Source organism: Cavia porcellus, unplaced genomic scaffold, assembly GCF_034190915.1.
Source record: "Cavia porcellus strain 051 isolate PalLab524CR breed Dunkin Hartley unplaced genomic scaffold, mCavPor4.1 scaffold_23, whole genome shotgun sequence".
NCBI classification, from domain to species: Eukaryota; Metazoa; Chordata; class Mammalia; order Rodentia; family Caviidae; genus Cavia; species Cavia porcellus.
The window spans coordinates 27,267,023-27,290,345 of NW_026947506.1; the positions used below are offsets into that span (position 1 = coordinate 27,267,023).

Genomic DNA, 23,323 nt, shown 5'->3' on the forward strand with positions numbered 1-23,323 from the left:
GACAAGGTCTTACTAAATCACTAAGCTGACCGGGGTGGACCTAAACTTGCGATCCTCCTGCCTCAGCCTCCTAGATAGCTTGGATTATAGTCGTAAACTGCCATATTTGGTCAGGAAAATTATTTACAATAAGATAATAGGTACATAAGTGTATGTTGCAGCATAATGACTAAAAGAAAAAATGATGCAGTTGGATGTTAGCACCTATAAACAGAAGCCAACCTTAGCCAGCTAAAGTTATTGCTTCCAATTGTTTTGTGTTGTATTTCCATATCAAAGATGGTATTGCTATGAATCATGCAATTTCCCAATGTAATGAACCACTCTTGGCAAGTTCTGAAAGAACCAAAATAAAAACTTCAATATCAATAATAGATACGTTTTTGGAAATTAAAAAAAATTTCAACCATACCCCCAAATTGAATAAAATTTGTTAAGCTATTCTGATTAATACTAGCATAGTTTTTACTTTATGAATCTCTGGCAGATCTTTACTTGTACTCAAAAATTATTAAGCCTTGCTTCAATGCAAGTAAACTAGTGCCTGACCTCACCATTAAGTGCTAGTGGTCCCCTCATAATGATGGCATCTAAAAATGGCCATTGAGGGTGTTCTTGTCCCATTTCTGTATGAGATTCACTTCTATAGCAATGAGAACAGGCTCCTTGACGTTCTATTTATTCTGTAAATCCTGACAAGATATTTGATACTATTTAATGTTGCATTCCTATGTTTTGAATAATATTTCTTACAGATCTTTAACATTATAACACAGAGAAAGATAAACTTGCTTGGCCTTTACGTACTTAAAATCTGACAGACATCATAATACAATCTATAAGATAAAAAAGATATCATCACAGCAGTAATGTAAGAAAAGCAAGTCTATAGAGCTCTCACAAATAATCTCCTTTAATGTTTCACCATATGTCTTTATTTTCTCGCACATTTTATAGGTGTTACACATGTAATTAAACTGTGGGTGGGTCTTTGTACTTGCTTTATAAACTCATGGGTTAAAGTGAGAAAAGAAAACTAAGAAAATAAATATGAAGGAAAGACAGGTGAGAAATAAAATAAATATAATTTAAAAGAGAAAAGAAAATTTGAAGCAGGAAAAAATTAGGTAATATCATACAGGCAGTTTTTTGCTACTTCTTCAGAATTGGCAACTGTAGTGATCAGAGAAACTCAGAAGGGTTCAGATTTCTCTCTGAAGGATTTATGGGTTCACAGAGTGATAACAAATTAAGAAAGACCTTTAAATCTCAGACATGCTTTTCTTGGAAAAAAAGTTCTTTTAATTTATTTGGTTCCTTTATATATATTGCTCATTTATTTTGGTTTTCTGGTGCATCAAATATGAAACAGGATCAGTTCTTTGGAAAGTTCTAGGATTATCAAAATTCTAAGGCAAGAGAGAAATGGGCGGGAGAGAAAAAAACAAGAGACAAAAACCACACAAGTATCAATCTAGTCATTAATAGACATTCTTGAAATAAAATCAGCTTAATATGGTACATGTTATGTTACTAATAAAATTGAAAAATGTTGCCCCAAATTAAAAAACCCCAAATTATTTAATAATTCACAGGATTACAATTTCACTACTTTTGAGTATATTGATTTATCCATTTCTTAAATATTGAGAAAATCTTCCTGATGCAGCCTCATCTCAGAGTCTAAATTAATGCTTATTTTGCATATTTCTCATAAGTTCTTTTGTTACAAACGTAATTGTCATTCATTTTTTAAAATGCATATCTTTAAGACTGGAACAGAGCTCTAAAACTGTCAATACAAACTTTCCATCCTCAAAGAAAATCTAAGTTAAATTTAGTCCAGTATATTAAAAAAAAGGAAAAAAATTAGTCACCTTCCTTGGGGATTCATTTTGATGCCCAGAAGGTCATTGATCAAAACTATTTTCAAAGTTTCAGTCTCAGCACTATTGGCCATGCTTAGTAAACCTGTGAGTGATTTTTGGAGGAACAGTATAATTGATGCTGTTGAACAACTGATTTTTAATCCTTAATCTTGATGTTTCAAAAGATATATCAAGAAAATGTTATTATTGTACAAATCTTTGGATTCTATTTCTCTAATTTTTAGATATGTGAGCTCTCTCCAAAGTGATAATAGTCTCAAAACTGTCTTACTCTTCTCTCCCCTGATCTGTGTTTTTTGTTTGTTTGTTTGTTTTTTGGCCAGGATGTGAATGAAACAGGGTTTCTTGTCTGGTGTGTAAACTAGAGTGTATCTTTGCATCTAGATAGATAACTTGGACCAGGACGAACCTGAGTAGAGCAAAACTGAGTAAGAGAACTAGATTATTGAGTCCAATGGCAAGCCTAAGAAAAGACAATAGTTCAAAACACAAAAATTAGAGAGCTAAAAAAACCCTGTAGCACCTATTAGACTGATATTACTTGATGTGCCAAGCATCACATACTGGGAAAGAGTGTGACTTCTTTATGAATGGCATCTTTCAGAGTCCATCCACAAAGATCAAATTAACATTGGGAGGACTGCTCTGATAGTCTTGTTTTTCTGTTCAACTGGATGAAATCATGACCTTGATCAAGTGATGAAATATCATTCTTATCTTCCTCCCCATTTTCCATCTCAATGTAAAGAACTCAATATTGCAGTCCACAGCTAATGGCACAACAAACAATTCCACAGGTCGATTATCTTCTGCTTAAACCAGTGGCTTCCGCCCAAAACAAAGAGCAGCAAATCACAGCAGCTGATTGCTGTTATGCTCAATAAGATTTCATTGTAAAATACAAAGTCGTTATTACAGTCCTTGGATTGCGCCACCACATGTAAATAATAGATCCTGAAGAACTGGTAGGGGAGAAAGCAAATAAGGATGATGCCGATGAAAAATAAGTTCTTCAGCTGAGCCCAGAACTCCTGGTGGGAGAGGAAGGAGTGGTGGAGCTTCTGTATCATGGACATAATGATGAAGATCTGAAGGGCCAAGAGTGTCACTGCAGTGGCTATGACGAGAATGACTATCATGTAGTTGATGACTTGCACGGATGGGTAGATAAGTTCTTTATGGAATTCAAAACAGTGCTGGTCATTGTAGTCCTCCTTATTTCCATAATAGGAAAAGATGACAGGCACCACGATGACAATCACCAAAAGCCACATGCCAGCACTGGCTGCAACCGCGTGCAGTTTCCTGTAGAATTCCACTTTGTCCTTGCGCTTAAAGAAGATGAGGTACCGGATGACCAGGATGACCACATAGAAGAGGAAAGTGAGGTACATGTGGATGTGCAGCATGGCACTCACGAGTCTGCAGAAAATCAGGCCAAACTTCCACGTCTCCTCGATGAGGTAGGACAAGCGGAAAGGCACAGTCAGCAGGAACACCCCATGGATCACCACCAGGTTAATGACAGCCGTGGTGGTCACAGAGCGGGTGTTCATCTTCACGAGCAAGAACAGAATGGAGATGACCCCCAACAGTCCTCCAATGAGCACGACAAAGTAGAGCCTGGTTAGATGGGGCGTCAGGATGGGGCTGCAGGAGGAATTCCAGGAGACATTGTTGCCAGTCATCCTGCAGACATCTCCTGGAGGACCAGCTTCCACAACTTGTTCAGAGCCCCCTCAAGGTACTGACAGGCCTCTTTGTAATTTACACTTTCACATGATATAGGTTCTGTGTACTCTGAGCACGAAGATTATAACCAAGTATGGTGGCCCATGCTGTAATCCCAGCACTCGAGAGGATAAAACAGGAAGATGCCAGATTTGAGGCCAGCAGGGTAATTTAGCGAATCCTGTTTCAAAATAAAAAGAGATGCAGCTCAGTGGAAAGACCCTGGGTTTAATCCCCAGCACCACACACACACACACACACACACACACACACACACACACACAAGAATGGAAGTGCTTTCTTTGCCTGTTTCCATATTCCTAAACCAAAATTACAGTAAGCCCCCAAGTTAGTTCATTTGCTGTTAATATTTATAAAATATCACAGACTGGGTAACTTTCTATAAGAAAGTTCTTTGGCTCAAAGTTGTGAAAGTCCAAGGCCAAAGTGATACACATGATAGTGACCTTCTTGCTAGCTAAGTTGCAGAGAGGCTCAGAGCATCACATAGCAAGAAAACAGAAGGACCTGTGCAGGTCAATGTTTTGTTCAGGTCACTCTCCTTTCTGTAAAGTCAGTAGGACTCTGTCATAAGGATTCTACCCTAAGAGCTACCTAACCCTAATCCTCTCCCCAAAACTCCACCTCTAAGTACCGTAGTTGGATTGAATTTCTACCCTCTCAATATCCCACCATGCAGATTAAATTTCAACACGTGAAACCTTACCCAGCACACACTCACTCAAGCCTTATCCATAGCACCCATGGATTTGTAAGCTTTAATAAAAATAAAAACCTACTCAATCTCTGAGAAAGCAATTTTCAAAGTTCTTCAGAGACTGAGGCTCCATCTGGGGCTGAAACGTGAGTACCAGTGCTATGGTCTACAGGAAGACATTGTAAGATGGATGGAATGATGAACGGATGCAGGAAGTGTTGAAAAATATTTTCTTAGGTAGGATTTCCAAGTCCTTCTAACTCATTAGCAATAGATTCCAGAATAGTCACACTTAATTAATGCACGATATTGGATAATTTCAGCAAAATCTGAGTGAAATCAAGATAGCCACAAATTAATAGCAAGGCTTATTTGAACTTCTAATGGTAGTTATAGTTTCATCAAAAAGGAGGAATTTGCTAAGTTCTTCCAAGATCCCCACTAAAAATGTGACAAATGTCCCAATTCTCATCTCCCTTACATTCAAACACCTTGGAGATTCATTTCTCTTCTGAACTCCTGAAATTTCCACTTTCCAAATAATCAGTTTCTCATACTTCATATTCTAATTCATTATGTTATTAAAGATTTAAAAGTCTTATAATTTCACTAAATAAACCATGTCATATTTCCTATTTAAATCCCTGCAATTGTTTTCCATCTCTTTTAAGGTAAAGATCAATGACCCTCACATGTCTAGCGTGGTCTGGGTTACAGTGAAAAAAAATCTAATCATCCTTCCCAATCATCCTCATGAGGCATGATTAACAATTCAGTAAAGGCTTCCCCAGATCAGGGCCTTTCCCAAAGGCAAAATGACGAAAAAAGGTAAACGATTTGAATTGATTTAGGCAGCTGATCAAGGCAGCTGTGGCAGTGCAACAAAAGAGACACAAAAGAGATCTTTCAGAACTGCTTCGGGAAGTGGCAGAAAGTCAGGGACTAGTGTGTTCCAAGCAAGAGGGAGTAAACTGAGAGAGATTAACAGCAATGTGTCTTTTCTGTAATGATGCTTTGAAGTTTTTAAACATTCACTGTATTTCTATCAGAACGTACAACATAGTATCAGTACAGTGCCTTTTACTGTAATAATTTTAAACTATTTAAAAAATATTCACCACATTTATATCAGGACACACACACACACACACAACAAACCAGACACACAGATTTATCTGTGCTAATGAAATATCAAGAGGGGAGAGACATAGAAAATTGCCTAAAAATACTTTCTAGGGAGATAGAAATTTATAAAAGTTGAAAAACACTACTAAATAGAAGATTCCAGTCTCAAAACTACATTGTATGATTTCTTTGTCTAGAAATGGCAAAACTAACTAGAGAGAGAGGGAGAGAGTGGATCAGTGAAACTCAAGGCCCAAGCCGTGGGAGAAAGGACTGACTTTATGAGGTCTGGCATGATGGGAAATGTTTGTGTCGTTTAGCTAATATTGTGGTTATTTATCAAAGCCCATCAAACTGTACAGTTAAAATCACTACTTACCTTTCAATTTTCCTATAGAAATGAAGTTCCTTGAAATGGAAATTATCATGAGTTCACATCGGAGTTATGAATGAATATGTCATCATCAGTTCTGTTCACCATGTCCCTTGGCTATTGGCCTAGTACAACTGGCTTCTGAAAAAATAAAAGGGTAAAACCAAAACCATATTCCTTGTCTTAAATTTTCTGTGCTTATTACAAACTGCCACATTCTCTTAGCTTCAAATATCAGAAACACATGTCAATTGTAAAGTGCCAGGGCTCTGTTGCGTACTTGCCTGTGCATTGTCTTAGAGAGTTCTATGGATTATGTAAAGTATTATTTCACTGAATTTTAGACCATGAAAGTGAGCTCTAGAGACAGCATAAGTCATTTGAAGAAGGCTTCCAGAGCCACACACACACACACACACACACACACACACACACACACATACACACACACACAGGCACACACACACATACACACACACACGCACAGGCACACACACACATGGGCTGAATTTATTGTGCATCATGGAGAATCACTGGGACTTTCTTTAGGTCACATTTCTGCTTCATAAACAGAAATGAGACCATGAGTCTCATTGTGGGGGGGAGGGGCGCGTGCTGGGGATCCAATGGAGGGTATTGCGCATGCCAGGCAAGTGCTGTATCACTAAGCTATCTTCCTAGACCCCTGCCATCTCAAAAGCTGCTCTTCCATTTTTGAGTTTCTTATTTTTCCATGCATTCTACTTGGTTTGCAGCAGATCCTGCAGGTTAGCTCACCCACTATCCATCCTTACCATCTCCTTTCTGCCTTTCGTTGATAGATCTTTCACAGCTATCGTGTCTGTGTTTAATTTGGTTTCTGCTTTTCTGTTGCACTATTGTAAAAAGCTGGAAGCAAAAACAACAGTCAAATGAGGAATGTCAGTGCACACAGAGATTAGAACACTTAGAAAATCACTCGTGGAATTGTCTGCTTACTCTGAGACAGGTCTACTAGAATTCTGATATTCAGTACAATACAACCTGGATTTCAAATACTGAGATAACTTGTTAAATACAACTTCAGCCAGAAATAATATCAAATGAAAATGATAGAACAATTGAAAGACAAAAGTTGTTGGCTAATGAGATAAATGGGATCAACTCTATGATATTTACAAAAATGCTAAGAATCATAAGAAAAATGATACATTCTTTATTAAATGTATGAAACCCTTGATATTTCTAAGAATGATTCTTTTTAAAAGTCTGCTTTTTCTGACACAATTGAGCCTTTTTTGGTTTAGTATTGCATTTTTCCTGAACTTTTCCTTGCAGATTTTATGCTTGTTACTTTTTGAATGTGTATTTTGCAGACAAAAATAACTCTTTTCTTTCCAATTTAATGTTACAAATTCAGAGCATTTTCATTGTATTTACTTCATCCCTCTATATTACTGCTTCATGTATTTTAATTCCGCATATGCATTAAACACCACACACTATTATTATTGCATTGTACAGTTAATTATTTTCAATTTTTTACTTTAAAAGAAATCAGAAAAGAAAAACAAAAAGCAAAAGAGATAAATAACAACAACAAACCCAAAACAATAACAATATAGGTTTTCAAAACAGAATGAAAGAAATTTAACAATGTTTGCTATAGTGCTTATTGTTCTTGTACAGTTAATGTTGAATTATAGTTGTTTCTATTTCTCAGTTAGTGTCCTTACCTTTTGCTCTTTAATTTCTTCCTGTAATTCTATATTTACATCCAGAAAAACATTTCTTATGTTGAAGAATCCAATTTAATATTTCTTTTAGTGCAGTTTTCTGGGTTTTATCATTTTATGTGTAAGTTTGAAATTATTTTCATTTCATCTTAACTGTTAGGATCTAAAACTGATGACACTGCCTTAATTAATATTGTGTTTCCTTCTGTTTTAGCTTCTCTTTGAGTTTGGTTTAGTTTCATGCCTGTTTTTCAAACATTTTCCCAGTTATTCTGCTGAGGTTGGGTCTTCATGCTTTCTTAAATTTAAGGGTTGGTGTCTGTCATGATTTGTGTAAATGTTCCTCCCAAAATCTCACCAGCTCATAGGTGGAGTTTTTCAATGGTGGCTCAATCTAGGGTGTGTGAATATGGCTTAAGGGCTGTGATAATTGAATTGGTCCACTGACTGGTCTAATGTGGGTGTGGACTATGTAAAGTGCCACTCTAGGTTTGGATGGCACCAAACCATAGGCTTGTAGCCTAGAGTGATTACAAAGGGACATAAAGAGGTCTCCTGCGTCCTGCCTGTCCTGCCCTGAATTGTTTCTCCTCTGTGATGCCCTTCTGCTTCTCCACCCTACCTCGGAACCAGCCAACTGTGGACTGAACCTTCTACAATCTGTAAGCTAAAGTAACTCTTTCCTCCTTTAAACTGGGGGTGTGACATACTTTGTCTGAGTAACAAGAAAGTAACTAAGACTGTTCGCTTACCCACTTTCAGGCAAATGTCCACACTACTCCTGCAAATATATTGTTTTATCGCAATCTCTGCTCTCAGAGCTCAACTATATTTGTGCCAGATATTTCTCTCTTATCTCTACTTTTTGCTGAATATCTATATGCATTTTCACCTCTGTGCCATCTTTTAGATATTTTCAGCTATTATTATTCAATTCTCTTATCTTTGGCTGTGTCTAATCTGCTGCAGAACCAACTAATGTGTTCATAATGCCAGATAGGAAGTGATTTCAGTTCTAGAGTGTGTAACTATTTCTCTATATAAATTCTTTGCTTATGAATTTTCTCATACACTATTTATTTTTTCCTCCAAATTTTTAAATTTAATTTAATTTTAAAGAGGATAAAACAGAATAAAATTAATCAAAACAAACCAGTGTAAGAAATATGGGACTTCAAAATATTACAAAATCAACAATAGTTACCACAATGCCTCTTTATGCCTCCAAAATAGCTGCAGATACTTTCAGATATAGTAAAAATCTAACAGAACAGAATAGAATAGAAACAATAAAGACAAAACAAAGATTGCGATAAATGACTTCAAAACAAGACAATAGTAAATCCAAACTTGCTACCATAATATATCTTGCTATCTTTGAAATAGCTGCCCCTGTCATCAGATTTGACATAAACAAACAGAAGAAAAACAAAGAAAACCCAACACAATAAAACAGTGGAAGTGATATAGAACTTCCAAAACAAGACCATAGGGAATCAACAAAGGCTGCAACCCTCAGGAGATTCCCCCCTAGATGCCACACTGCTTACTGCTCCCCTCTGAACCTATGGTCAGACCACTGGCCCTAGACCTGCAATGTTAGTGAAACACCAAAGCACCACAGGCATCCAACTGCATTTCACCTCCATAGTTATCATTACAGCCTAGAGTTTATGGATCAGCCATTCTCTTATGATACTGTGGGAGAGGGGGAATGGTACTTCCTATCTGCCAGCCTGAGCACTGGAAGGGGCTGGGCTCTGTCTGTTTCATTCTTCAGCAGCTCGTGCATGGTGCTGGTTTCCAGACTGGGCTTGCTTCCTGGTGTGGCCTTTTTCTTTCTACCCCTAGTCTGCAAATGGCATCCTCCAATTTCTTAAAACCTTTAATTCCATATTTATTTTAGAGGGCTTGTCAGTAATATTTAAGGATGTATTTTTCCTTAGTTTTTTTTTTATTATATGATCTTGGCATTACTAGTACTTTATTACTAACTTGTAGGTATTTGGAAGGTTTTTAAAAAATAATGTAGTTTCCAAGTGATGCTCTCTTCCTCCAAAGAAGGGTCACCATTTCCTCCAATATGTTCAGAGTATTTGTCATCAAGGCTCACTGATAGTCCCAGCAAGGCTCTTTACACTTTTGGGTCTCCTTATCCCTTCTATATTCTCAACTACTTCCAAAAATATTATCCCTAATCCCCTTTTCTGATAGATCTAGACTAACTTTTGATCTTTGATATACAAAACTGCTGATAACTCTTCTATGTTTTTCAGAAGTTTTCAAGTTTAACATTTTAATCTTCTATCCCCAAAATCTCAGAATTAACCACAACGTTCTCACACATTGCTGAAGAACATAAATTCCCAGCCCTGCGTTGGAAAATACCACTATGACCAAAGCAGGTGTTTGTCTCGGCTCACCTGTTTGATCTTTTCTGTCCTCTGGAGTCTTGACCTCTGCTCATTCTTTTCCTCCTGACACTTTGTTGTCTTCAAATAAATAACTTCTGTTTTATATTTTATCTAGATTTTCACATTGTTCTTGGTGAAAGCCCTGAAAAGCTGATAGCCATTCTGTCTCATGAAGATTCAAAAGCTAATGACGTTTTAAAGTTTCAGTAATGCAGTAAACCCATGTGCTCTTGAAATCAATTACATTCACCAGAAGAAAAAGATAATGTCATTTTAAACATAGAAAGATTACTTCCCTAACTTTCAAAAATTTTCCATTATGTAATGAGTAAGTAATGGATTTTGTCAATTCTCAAGTGCATTATCTAATTCCTGCTTTCAGCAGGCACAGCCCACAACCCCCTCTCCTAGATCTCTCAGCCCTGGTTACACTGGTCTTGTCCCAGATGCTACAGTACCCCAAACTCTTTGTGTTTGTGCCATGGCACTACCACTGCTCACAAACCCCACCCTCTAGCTATCTACTCATCCTTCAGACACCAGATCTATATCCAGTGACCCAGGAAACCTTTCTCTCACCCATAGTAGGACCAGGTCATCCTGATCCTCTCAGAACTCTATAAGTGTGATTAAATATTTACTTGTGCAAATCATACTAGGTGATGGCATTTTTCTACCCCTACCTTAAGATCATAAATTCCATAGGGAAAAAGGCTGTGTGTGTTTTCTACATTTGTATCCGTATCAGTATCCCCCAGAAAATGGTCCCTCAATCAGTGGAGGTTGCCATGCTGCCACCATTTTGTCTGCCTGGACCCAGGACGTTGCCCACCACTTCTGAGGTTTTTTGTAGTGTGCTTTGCACACAGGATATTGTGTAGGACTCCCAGCCTCAAGTGCAGCTTCTCCATTCTGCACCCTGGACCTCTACACTGTGCCTGTTCCCTCTCACTCTGCCTGCCTAGGGGTGCACTCTCCTTTCACATCACTCCCAGGGATCCAAGCTTTGAATGGATTCAGTAACACGGTTAAAAGGAAAAAGAAGACAGAAAAGGTTTAAAAAGCTTGTTCTGCCTAAGAAATTTCTTCTTTGCTTCTTCATATAAGGCACTTTTCTTGTGTTCCTTTTTTTGTGGAAACTGAACACACTCATTAATTGTTGTGTATTACCATGACATATTGTATACGCTGATTCTTTCCCTCTGTACCCCGCTCCCCTTTCTCACCACTTCCCTCCCCCTTCCCCATCTCTAAAGTCTACCTTTAGTGACTTACCATTCCTCCACTTTTGTTGATTCATTGATCATTTGTGGGAAAATACGCAATATTTAACTTCCAGAAGCTGACATTGCAAATAACACAATGCATTTCAGTTTCATTCACTTTCTGCAAATCGCATGATTTCCTTCTTCTTTATGCTGAAATAATATTCCATTGTATATGTATACTACATTTGTTTAATGCATTCATCTGTTGATAGGCATCGAGGCTGCTTCACAGCTCAGCTATTGTAAATTGCACTGCCATAAACATGGGTCTGCTGCATTCTTTAGGAAGATAACACTGAATGCTATATCTGAGTCATATTCTATTTCTCTTTTTAATTTTTTGAGGAATCTTCGTATGGATTTCAAAAGTGGTTGTTCTAGTAGTTTACGCTCTCATGGATGGTATAGGAGGGAGGGTTCCTTTTCCTCCTGTGTCTTTGCTGGCATTAACTGTGTTTCGTACGCTTGATGTTAGCAATTTTGATCAGAGAGAGACAAAATTTAAATGTAGTTTGGTTTGCATATCCTTAGTGAATAAATATGTTGAACATTTTTCCATTATTTACGGCCATTTATACCACTTTTGAGAAGTACCTAATTCGATAAGTTTTCCAATTCGTTGAAAACAAATTTGTTTGGGGAGCATTATTGCTTTGAGTTACTCGTATATTCTAGGTATTCATCCTCTATCAGAAGGCATAATTATTTTCTTGAAGATAACTTCAACCTAAAGAATGAGCCCTGTGTATCCAAGATGATTCGCCAGTTTTCTGAAAGCCAAGCAAGAAAGAAAATAAGGGAATTGCAAGAAGAAAATAAATAAAAGATTTTGAGACCACAGGCAGCAAGTGAGGTCAGAAAAGGATTAAGGGCCAATTTCTTCCAAGGGAGAAAAAAAAGAATCCATGTGTTGAAGAACTATTTCTGTATATTGAATATGTCCCTAGGGGTTGCTGACTTTTTAATTAGTTGACCTGAAATTTTTCTCTATCCTCTCTTTTCTTTCTCTAAGTGATAACTCACTCTTTCATGCACCTGACTGAGATTAGCCAGTGTCACACCAGCAGCCCAGGTCTCATGTGTTTACAGTAGCCTGTTCTCCAGTCCACAAAGACATGTAAACATGGAATACGAACAAAATTATTCTGTCAGTATCACATTAAAGAATTGCATTCTCCAAACTGAAAGTTGAAGCATTGAAATCTGCAGACAGTTCTCATTTGAGTTTGGTTTTAGTGGTGTCTTATGAATCTTACAATTCAAATTTCTTTGTACAGTGGTTTCTTTCAGTAGCAATTAATAGCAGCATCGATTCAATTAAAGTAAACCTATTTGTTTAAACCTAAGCTTTTAAAGATTTTCTAGTCTTATTACCTTATGTGGCTGTTACACTTTAATGCCCACAAAGAATAGAAGAAATTTCAAGTTTCTGCACAAAATAGAATGTTCAAAGCTTAAAATTCTTGGGAGGAAATATCTTCATAAAAAAATTTGAGCACACACCAAAATAATAAATGCTGTTTAGAAATGTGTTTGGTGTCTCACTTCAAAAGAGTGGCTTGGTAATGGGAACAATGTGCAATGTCTGAGAATGCAGCGGGCTGTGAAATGGTGACTGGCTGGGTCTGTGACAGGCAGGCCCGAAAGCAAACTCCACAGCCAGGATCTGGTGACCTAGAACAACCGAGCCAGTACCCACAGCCACATACTCAGAGACAAACAGAGGTGACAGCTTTGAAGTGTGTTACATGCAGATTTTGCCAAGTGCAGTAAAATGCCATCTTATTAAATGAGAGGCTCTGTTTCTTCTCCGGAATGTCAAGTTTAGATGATATGTGTTTAGATTTCTTAAAACTGATGCTAGGGTCTTGAAATTTTCCCTCAGCCATGGGACACAGATACTTTCAAGAGGAAAACAAAAGATCAACAACAACAAACTACCAAACCTAGGAAGCACCTAAGATAAAGTGTGTGTTTGAGACCCAATTATTATTACTTAAAGACTCCACATCCAAATGCTATAAGAAGAAAATGTATACTAGCCCAGAATTTAGCACAAGGTGTTAACTATTGTAATTCAATAAACTCATGAAACAAAAGAGAGAGAAAAATACATCATGATGATGAGAGAGGGAAAGAAGAGAAGAAAGAGGGAAAAAAGAGACAGAAAAAAGAAAGAAAGGAATGAGGAAAAGGAGGAACAGGGATGAAACAGAGAAAAATAGGAAAGGCTCTGGGGTCCTAAGTAGAATGTCAGTGCTTCTCTGTGATGTTTTCCTGGTCGTTACAACAGGAAATGAAACAAATATCATGATTATTTACCCTATTAATTGTCAATAGAATGGGTGCTGTTTGCCCACAAGGGCCGCTGATCCTTGTAAGACCTGAAAGAAGATGACAGATCTCCTTTTGTTTACATGGAAGTGATCCGTCACAAATATGAGAAACTTGGAAATTTTTTTTTAAAAACAACATTAATAACATAGATTTGTTGGTGCTATCTTGATATCTCATCCATGCATCTTTATTGTATTTTCTCTTCCTAATATGTTCTATCCTAGTCAATGGCTCTTACATGTGCTCAAGGAACAAACTCAGATTCTATTTCCTTCAAGAACACGAGTGGTCTCCAAAGATGTTTTCAGCTGCTTTCTTGAAATAATTTATGCATGCCCACAGTTCTTCTTGCATTTTCTTCTCTTTTAAGTCTATATTTGAGTCATTTGTGAGCTTGATTGTAACTTTAAATTCAACACTAGATTTTTTTAAAAATTGTGGTCCCAAGTTGTTCAGTGAATGGATGAAATGATGGTGAAAAGCTCCTTGAGCTACTAAACCTTCCTGGGAGGGTGCAATGTGTCACTAGATCACCACCTGAGGTTAGGATCCAACTGTAAACTGCAGACCCCAGGCAGTCTCTCTCAAGGCAGCATGGCTGTCTCTCTGACTGGCCTTGGGCCACCTTCTGCTGGACAGGGACCCCTTCTCTACCTCTGCGAATGACCCCTGAAGACCAGCAGGAAGCCTGACTCCAATTCCAAATTTCACCTGTCCTCTTTCATTCTCTCACTGAATACCTTTGCAATTTGGCTCAGTCTACATCTCAAAGCTCATTTCTCACAGCTCCCTTTCCTCAATCTCATCCTGCGTCCCCCGATGTACTCCCCATGCCTGGAAGGTCCTCTTTCACACGTCCAGTTGTCTTTTCTCTCTGCACTCTAAATGCATAGCTAGACTCCTAGATTAAAGTCCAAATTGCATCCCAATCTACTTCATTTCTCTTCTTGAAAACGTTTCCTGGCCTCCCATTGTATCCTTTACTTAACTGTCATTGGAGACCAAGGCTCACTGCCTTTTGTTATCTCTCGCCCTGCTGGAGCATCAGGACTCTTCCCTCCCACCTGCATGGTTTTTTCTTTTGCTCTTACCTTAGTCCCACACCGAAGAGCTCTTTGGATCTGTGTAAGAATGGCTGGTGTTGATTTCTTTGTGCCTTGCCAGTTCCTATACTAAGCCGGGCACACAGCGCTGCGTGGGCATTGGCTATTTTTGCATGTGAGAAAGAACTGCCCAATGGTCAGAAGTGAGACATGGAGGTGGTTTCTCTGGCTCTGTAATAAAGGACCTATGTTGGAACCAACCTCAATGTGCAAAATAAGAGTCCTACAATATTTGTAGACTCTGACAAAACAATAAAGCAATCCACACCCTTATAAGCATTTAGACTTTAGTTACCAGGACCACTTTGTACTTCTGAACAGGTAATCTACAATGTATTTTAGGATTTCTCACTTCACTTATTAAACAAATAATATCATTCTAAGTGTTTTTTGTGTAATAGACAGACAGGATTCAGAAATGGATGAAACACATTAAGTCTCCTGAAATTACATCTCCTGTTTAGTAAGAGAAAGGGTAGTATATAAATTATTTACAGGAGCTACTAGAGTCCCATAAAAATTGCTACAAATTAGGAAAGGGGAATAGTTAAAGTAGTCTATAATAAAACTACCAAAGTTGACTAACAAACGCTTGGATACAGATATGTAACATGTACTGGGGATTGAATCCAGGGAGTTTCACATGCTGAGCAAGTGCTCTATCCATGAGCTACATCTCTACCCTCTGCCCGGGACCTTGAAGGACGCATTAAGTTTCTGGAAGTGGACAGGAGGAAGTAAAGCAGTGCAGTAGAAGACCAGCATCTGAGCAAAGGCTTGGATACATGCTCAGGGAATTACCAACAGTCCAATTGCCTGAGTCAGAAGACAAATGAATAGAACCAGTTGATTTCTGAAGATGAGGCTTAACAAACACACCTTGTGTCTCCACACCAAAGGTTTGCTAATTCATCTTGAAAATGACAAGATGCAGAGAATTTTGTCAAGGGACATTTTAGCTTTTCAATTTCAAAAGCACGTTTTGGAAACATAAAAAAGAGTTGGAGGAGGGCACGACTCCCCCAAATGTGATATCATTGGCTAGCTATCACATTGGTCAGGTTTAAAGGATTTAGGGCAAGTTGGCACAAGTCAGCATCAGGAGAATTTGCTGCCAAGCTGAACAAAAATGGAATAGAGGTTGGAGAGGGAGGGAAACACTCTAGCTGAATCCATCAGCAAGTGGTGACATCTTCATAGTCAATAGAGACATAAAAAGGCAAGAAATATCTTTGAACATTTTAGGCAATCAAATATCATATTAGATAGACACCTTCAATATCTCAAGCAAGAAAAATTATCAGAATAATTCATTTGCTAAAAAGACAAAGAGGAGAAAAATGTAATTTTGAATGTCCTTGGGTGAAAAACACAGTGATGTGGGGAAAAATAAGAGCTGTTGTTGAAATAAAGATATTACTACTAAAGGACTAACGAAAATATTCATAGAGGTTTTCTCAGATGGATCAATAACAACAGGAGAACAATTTAAAGGAAAAGATAAGAAACAAAAGCTACGAGTTTTGACATCATGTGACGGGAACAGAATGGAATGGAATTCTTGGGTAGATAATCAAAGAACATGTTGTATGCACAACAATGGTAAAATATGATGCGGAGAGGTCCCACACAGCACCGCGAGGAAGACTCCTAATTAGACACAAGAGATGAACTCATAAGGATACAAACTTGTACATCTCTGCCAATGCCTAATGCTAACCTAACTTGGTGAAGTATTACCAAAGCTAAGCTCCAGCCACCACATCAGACAGACACATATAGGTGTCCCTTGAAAAGTTCTCTTTCAGCTTACAGTAGTTCTATTTTCCATGGCCTGACAGTCATGTTTAATTTCTTGTCCTCCCCCTTCTAAAATTCACCTCTACTGTTACAGCAGATCCAATCTCTGTCTTTCATAAGAATCCATGTGAGACCTCTGGGTCAGATTCTTTTCTGTAGAGGATGTTACTGATTGACTTGGCAAAATAGTAACAAAGCCTGTACTTTAAGTGATGGAATTGAATCAATGTTACTTCCCTGAACTTGACCCCTGTATGTGGTTATGTGGAAGAATATCTTGTTTTTAAGAAACATATACTGTGTACTGTAGGGATAAAAGCATTATGTCTTCAAGTTCATTTTTAAAACAATACAGTAACTTGTAATAAGCCTTTTCACTTCTTAAAAAAGTGAAAAGCTAAAGTGGTAAAAAATATTATTGAGGAACTAGGGAAAACCATACTTTGAAGTTCTTTATACCGTTCTTATAATATTTCTATAAATGCTCTGTATGAAAGTATTCCTAAATTAAAATATTATAAAAATAAAATAAATCTAGAGCTTGTCTACTTTCCACATTTATCTTGTTTTGACTATAATTCAATCACATTCCTTCTTTCTGAAATTACTATACAAATTCATGAATTCTCCTTTCTTCTAGTCCTGTCTCCTCTATAGACTATTTCCAGCTCAAGAGCTAGAGGTATCTTCAAAAGTTAAGTCAGAAGTTATCATTATTCTTAACCCAGTTATTTATTTTTCTCAGAGTCCAGTCAACATGGCCATGTGAGATTTAAGTCCTTCTCCATCTGTATGTCTTTAATCTTCTCTCTTGCACTTTTGACTCTCACTAATTTATGCAAACAGAACATGGTAGCATTTTGCTCTCTCAAACATCATTGGCATGCCCTGACCTCAGGACTTTTGCACATGAAGTTCTTTCTTCAGAACTGCTCTTTCCTCAGTTATCTGCACAGTTTGTTCACTCACTCACCTCTTTCATGCCTTTGGCTATCGGTCACTTCTTGAATAACTCCATTATCCTCCTTAACTTTACTATTCCCACAGCACATGTTAATGATATATCATATGATTTACTTATTTATATCCCCTGTTTATCTCTCCACAAGAGTAAGAGCAAATTGAGAACAAGAAATCTGGTTTTGTTCCAACTTTTTCCACCAACATCTGGAACAGTATTTTGTACATAACTGCTTCTCAATAAGTAATTGTTGAATGAATTAAACCAGAAAACCTGTAAGTTTCCCAAGAGAATAAAAACATCAGATAATCTATAAAGGAATTAGAAATAATCACCATCAGATTTTTAACACTGTGAACACTGGAAAAAATTTGAATAGCTTTAAGTCATATTTTAAATTTGTAATTCTGCTTTCAATAAAACTGCAGTCAAGTGGGTAAGAGGAAAGATGTTCTATCCCATAAACAATCAGAAAATTTGCCTCTCGGATCCTCTCCAAATTACTTGTGTATATTCTAGAAAAATGAAAAAGTACTTCAAAGGAGGATATATAGCTATATACCATGCCAAAATTATAGCAGTGAGACAAAATAATTGAAACACACATAATTCTAAAACATAAATGGCCACACAAAACTGAAATACCCTTGGTGTCAACGTGAGCAGAGTGAGAACAATAAGAATTATGTGCAAAATTTTAATTTTAATAAGGAGAGAATTAGCATTGCTATTTGACTGGAGAGATCTCTTGTTGACCAGAAGTTGCATATAACTTACACATTACACAAAAGAAAAATAAAACACAGCAAAGACAATTAATCTAAAGACAAGAATGAAAAAATAAAACAAACATGTCGAGCAGACAAATTTAAAAGTCTATATATCTGAAATTTTGCTCAATATAACTGATTTATAATTTGTTTCTTCTTAAACCCATCAAAAAAGAGAAATTATGTATACAACTCAATGGATATATTAAAATAATTGATTCCTACACTTGAAAAGGTTGAATTTCATGGTTGGTGAATCATTTCAATAAAGCTATTATTCAGAGAGACAGAGAGAAACTATTTTATGACATTAAAAGGGAAGGAGTATTCTTAAAATCATTGCTGGGAGCTACAATTACCCTGATTCTAAAACCAAACAAGAATCTGATTAACAAAGAAAACTACAGTCCAATCTCTATAATGAATATAGATACAAAAATTCTCAACAACACACTGCCAAAAGAATGTAACAGATTATCAAAAAGATCATGTCATGACCAAATAAGCTTCATCATAAGGATGCTAGTAAGGTTCAACATATGTAAATAAAAAATGCAGTATGTTACATAAACAGAACCAAGGAAATCACATGATCATCTCAATAGACACAGAAGAAACTTTTGACAAAATCCAAGATCTATTTGTGACAAAAATTCTGAAGAAAATAGTTGGAGAAAGAACTTTATCTTAATCTGATAAAAGCCATTTATGACAAACCTACTGTCAAAATCACATTAAATGGGAGAAAACTGTAAATTTCCCTCTAAAATCAGAAACAAGAAAAAGAGGTCTACTATTATCAGTCTGGTTCAAAACAGTACTCAAATATTAACCAGAGCATTTGGGCAAGAAAAACAAATAATATATATATTTATTTATTTTAAATATATATACTATATATATTTATAATATATATATATATATTTATATATATGTAGGAAAGGAAGAAGTCAAATTATCATTACTTGCAAACATGATCCTCTACACAGAAGACTCAAAATTTCCACCAAAAGATCCCTAGAATTAATTATCAAATTCAGCAATGTAGCAGGATAAAATATCAACACAACAATCATTAGAATCATGTACACTGATAATGAGCTCATAAAGAAAGTAATTAAGAAATATACTTTACATAAACATCAAGAAAAGTGAAACACTTAAGAATTAATCTAACCAAGAAAACAAAAACTACAGTGCTCTCAAAAATAAGCTCATACTTGATCTTAACCAAAATGCCAAGAAGTGATGAAAAAGGAGTTCAGAAAACATCTAAAAATGGAAAACTCTCCTTGTTTCTGGGTTGACAGAACAATTAAAGTCAAAAGGCTCATACTTCCAAGACTGACATACAGATTTAGCCCCATCCCAATCAAAATGAAAACAATATTACTCACAAAAATAGAGAAAACAATAATCATAAAATTCATAGAACTAGAAGAGACCCAGAGTAGCAAAAGCAATCCTGGATAACAAAGGAAAAGCAGGAAGCATCACAATCCTGGATTTGAAATTATATTACAAAGTTACAGTGACAAAAATGGCATAGTAGTAGCACAAAAATAGACATATGGATCAATGAAAATGGCCCCAGACTCATTCAGCTGTTTCATCTTTCACAAAGCTCCATCTCTCACAAAATGCACTGAAGGAAAGATAACCTCTATAATAAATGGTGCTGGGAAAACTGGTGATTCACATGCAGGAGGTTGGATCTAGATTCATGCATCTCGCTATGCACAGAACTAAAATCAATGTGGGTTAAAAATTCATTTAATATTAGAACAAAAATAGTTAATCTGATGCAAGATGAAACAGGGGATTCCAAGAAGAGCTCAACTGGACTCAACTGCTACTACTGTGGTAAGCCAGGCCACCTAAAGAGGGACTTCCTTAAGAGGGCCCTAAGCTATGCCCTGACTATAAAGGCTGCCACTGCAAGTGAAACTGCACTCTGAGACAGAGACCCCAGAGCTCAGATTCACGCTCCCAGGCGGTCCAGCAGGACCACATGGCCCCTCTGGCCTGACTGTCATCTCTACCTGTTACCTCCTCGGAGGAGCCTGAATAATCATTATGCAAGGTAAATACCAGCCTACTGCTGGATGTTGGCACATGTCTCTTTATCCTTCTCAAATCTAGCCTTTCTTCCAGGCATCACACCTCAAACAATCACCAAAAAATGCAACTGCAGCTGGGATAACTTTCTCTTCACCCATTCTCTATAGTCATGCCTGAAAGTCTAGCTCCCTTCCTGGAGAGGTTTTACCCTGTCTAAATACTAAAATGTATATATCCAGGTTGCCAACTAGTCAAAATGATGCTGAGATTTTTTTTTTACCAATTCAATAAATATTGTTGTTCATATATAAAAACTTAACAGTGTTTTGCATTGTTCAAAATAATGCATTAATCTGGTTCTCATAAAAAATTTAGCAATGATTATAACTCAAGCTAGAGGAATTTATGACAAAATGTCAGACTCCATCAATAAAGGAACCTAAGAGCCAATGGATTATAATTGCTATGGCTTAAAAACGGTTTCTAAAACTTACTATCAGCTTTAATGCCCATGCTTTGATTACACATGCTTTGGTATACAGACTTTGATTATACATGTTTTAATTAAAATTTATTCTTGCCTAAAGGATACCAAACCCCCAGTAATCACATAGATAAAACCAATAACAAATATGCTAGATTCCTTTTAGATTCTTTTTATTGGGATCCACTAGATTCTTGTCCAGAGAGAGTTATATGATACACATCGAGGCTTTAACTCAACAGGCATTAAATCACACAGCACCTGATCTGTCTCTCCTCAGTGAAGAAGTAAAATTAATGTGATAGGCTGTCCTCTAAAACTGGATGTTCTAACATCCAATTGTAAAAATAGAATGTAGTGTGTACATTCCTGATCCTTCTGCTAATATCTTAATAGCTGTTCAAGATATTAAATGACAAATCAATGACATGTCAGACTCTAAAATTTCCTGAAACTTATCTTTATCCTCCTTATGGAAAACCATTACTAGCTTTATTTGGTGGAAATCTTTGTTAACTATACTCATAATTATCCTATTGACTCTATTATTTGGTCCATGCATACTTGTTTCTTTGGCTTTGTCTCCTCTAGACTTAAAGCTGTGTGCTTACCCACAACGAAAATGCCTGGTGTCTATCAAGGGTCTTTAGATAGGCCCTCTGTAGAGTATCCCTGACTGCTGATCAACAACTATGACCCCCTTCCAGCATAAACAAGCCAGAAGTTCATCACCTATTTCTCCCTCACAGATGTTCGGAATACTTCTTCAGAGGTGGGAATGTTATAAACAAGCTGAGATAGTTAGAAATATTGTAGGCAGTCAGACAGAGCTGCCCCCTCAAAAGAGCCAGTGCAGAAGACTAGGTATGTTATGACCTTGGAAGAGACAGACACTTCTGCTATGGGTCAGATCTCAAGACAAAGAAATGAAAACACACCTTAAGTATAAACATCAGGGATTGATATTCTAAATAGGTACCTGGGTCAGCTTGAGGAAGCTAGAAAAAGTCTCTAATCCAACTGTCTACAGGCAAAGGCCCTGTTTTCACTTGCTATGTGATTCACTTTCCTATTGGATCCCAATTTAGTCAACTTTTCTTGAGCAATTATGCTCATAATCTTATTGGTTAACCATAGTTCTGTCCCATCTCATGCCCACCTGCCTTGAGAGTTCCTATTTTTCCCATCTTGATCCCACCTACTCTTGTGGTTTTGTTCTATAAAAGCACCTAGAAAAGATAGAATCTTTGGCAACCCACTCGGGACCTCTCCTGTGTCCCTCAGACAAAAGCTTTCTTTCTCTCAATAAATATATTTTGCAAGGAAGAAAGAAAGAAAGAAAAAGAAAAGAAGGAAGGAAGAAAGAACAGGTAAAACTTTTGAAGGCATAGGTGAGGATTTTCTGAACAGAACACCAATAATACCAAGAATCAACAAATTGGATCATATCAAATTAAGAAGCTTCTGCACAGCAAAGACAACAACCAATATCATGGAAAGAAACCTACAGAATGGAGAAAAATATTCCAGTTATTCCATGGACAGAGAACTAATATCTAGAATATATGGAGAACTCAAAAGAAATAGATGTCTCCAAAATAAAATATCCAATAAAAAATGGGCAAGTAATAAATAGTCACATCTCCAAAGAAGTGTAGGTGCCAAATAAATACATTAAAAATGTTAGTATCATTGTTCATTAAAGAAATGCACATTAAAATAACACAGAGAATTTATCTTATCCCAGAAAGAATGGTTATCCTCAAAACATCAAATAAATACTGGCAAGAATGGGGTGAGTGAAAGAAGCCTCATACAACCAATATAAAAATAAGCGTAGAAATTCCTTGAGAAAGGAACACTAGAAATTGCATTTGACCTATCTATTTCCCTTCTAGCTAGCTTCCCTGACTAGTTAAAGATATCATGTTACAGTGATATATGCATACTCATGTTTATAACAGCACAATTACTACAGCTCAGTCTTGAAGGTGGTCTATATGTCCATCAGCAGATGAATGAATAAAGAAAATGCGATATTTGTATGTAATACTCTGCCATAAAGGATAAACTTGAGTCACTGCAGGAAAGTGGATGCACCTTGAGGTAAAAAAGTAAAATAAGTCAGACACACAAGCTTAAATATCACATGGTTTCTCTTGTATGAGAAACCCAAAGTATAAATAAAGAGCAAATAAAAAGACCAATAATAGGAAGTAGGAAGATAGATGTTTCTAAGTGGGAAAGGGTCAAGATATGGAAAGGAGAGAGAAAGGCAAGGGAAAGGAGAGAAAGAAAGAAAGAAAGAAAGAAAGAAAGAAAGAAAGAAAGAAAGAAAGAAAGAAAGAAAGAAAGAAAGAGAGAAGAGAGAAAGAAAGAAAGAAAGAAAGAAAGAAAGAAAGAAAGAAAGACATGCTGTATCTGTGCACCAGCTCAGCACAAGGAACATAAATGTTATGCATGCAAACATGTAATAATAAAAACTAAAAGCTGAAAAATATCCCATGAATGAGAGAGACAGAGACAGAGAGAAGGAGAGGTAAAGAGAGAGAGGGAGAGAGACAGAGAGGGAGA

General features: G+C 36.8%; 1 protein-coding gene across 8 annotated transcripts in view; it reads right to left on the minus strand.

Annotated features, from left to right (window-relative positions):
• Nucleotides 1-895: 895 nt before the first annotated feature.
• Nucleotides 896-23,323, minus strand: part of LOC100716365 (probable G-protein coupled receptor 141) — a 58,177-nt gene continuing 35,749 nt past the window's right edge. For 2 of the 8 annotated variants that reach the window (XM_063233948.1, XM_063233949.1), the window contains exons 2-5: nt 11,241-12,003; nt 6,631-6,724; nt 5,843-5,977; nt 896-3,801 (exon numbers count right to left, since the gene is read on the minus strand). In XM_063233948.1, coding sequence (XP_063090018.1) covers nt 2,660-3,577 — 918 coding nt within the window. In that variant the 5' untranslated portion in view covers nt 3,578-3,801; nt 5,843-5,977; nt 6,631-6,724; nt 11,241-12,003 and the 3' untranslated portion in view covers nt 896-2,659. Of the gene's footprint in view, nt 3,802-5,842; nt 5,978-6,630; nt 6,725-9,974; nt 11,160-11,240; nt 12,004-23,323 lie in introns of those variants that run through there. The other 6 variants (XM_013152507.3, XM_063233951.1, XM_063233950.1 and 3 more) reach the window with 4 other exon arrangements.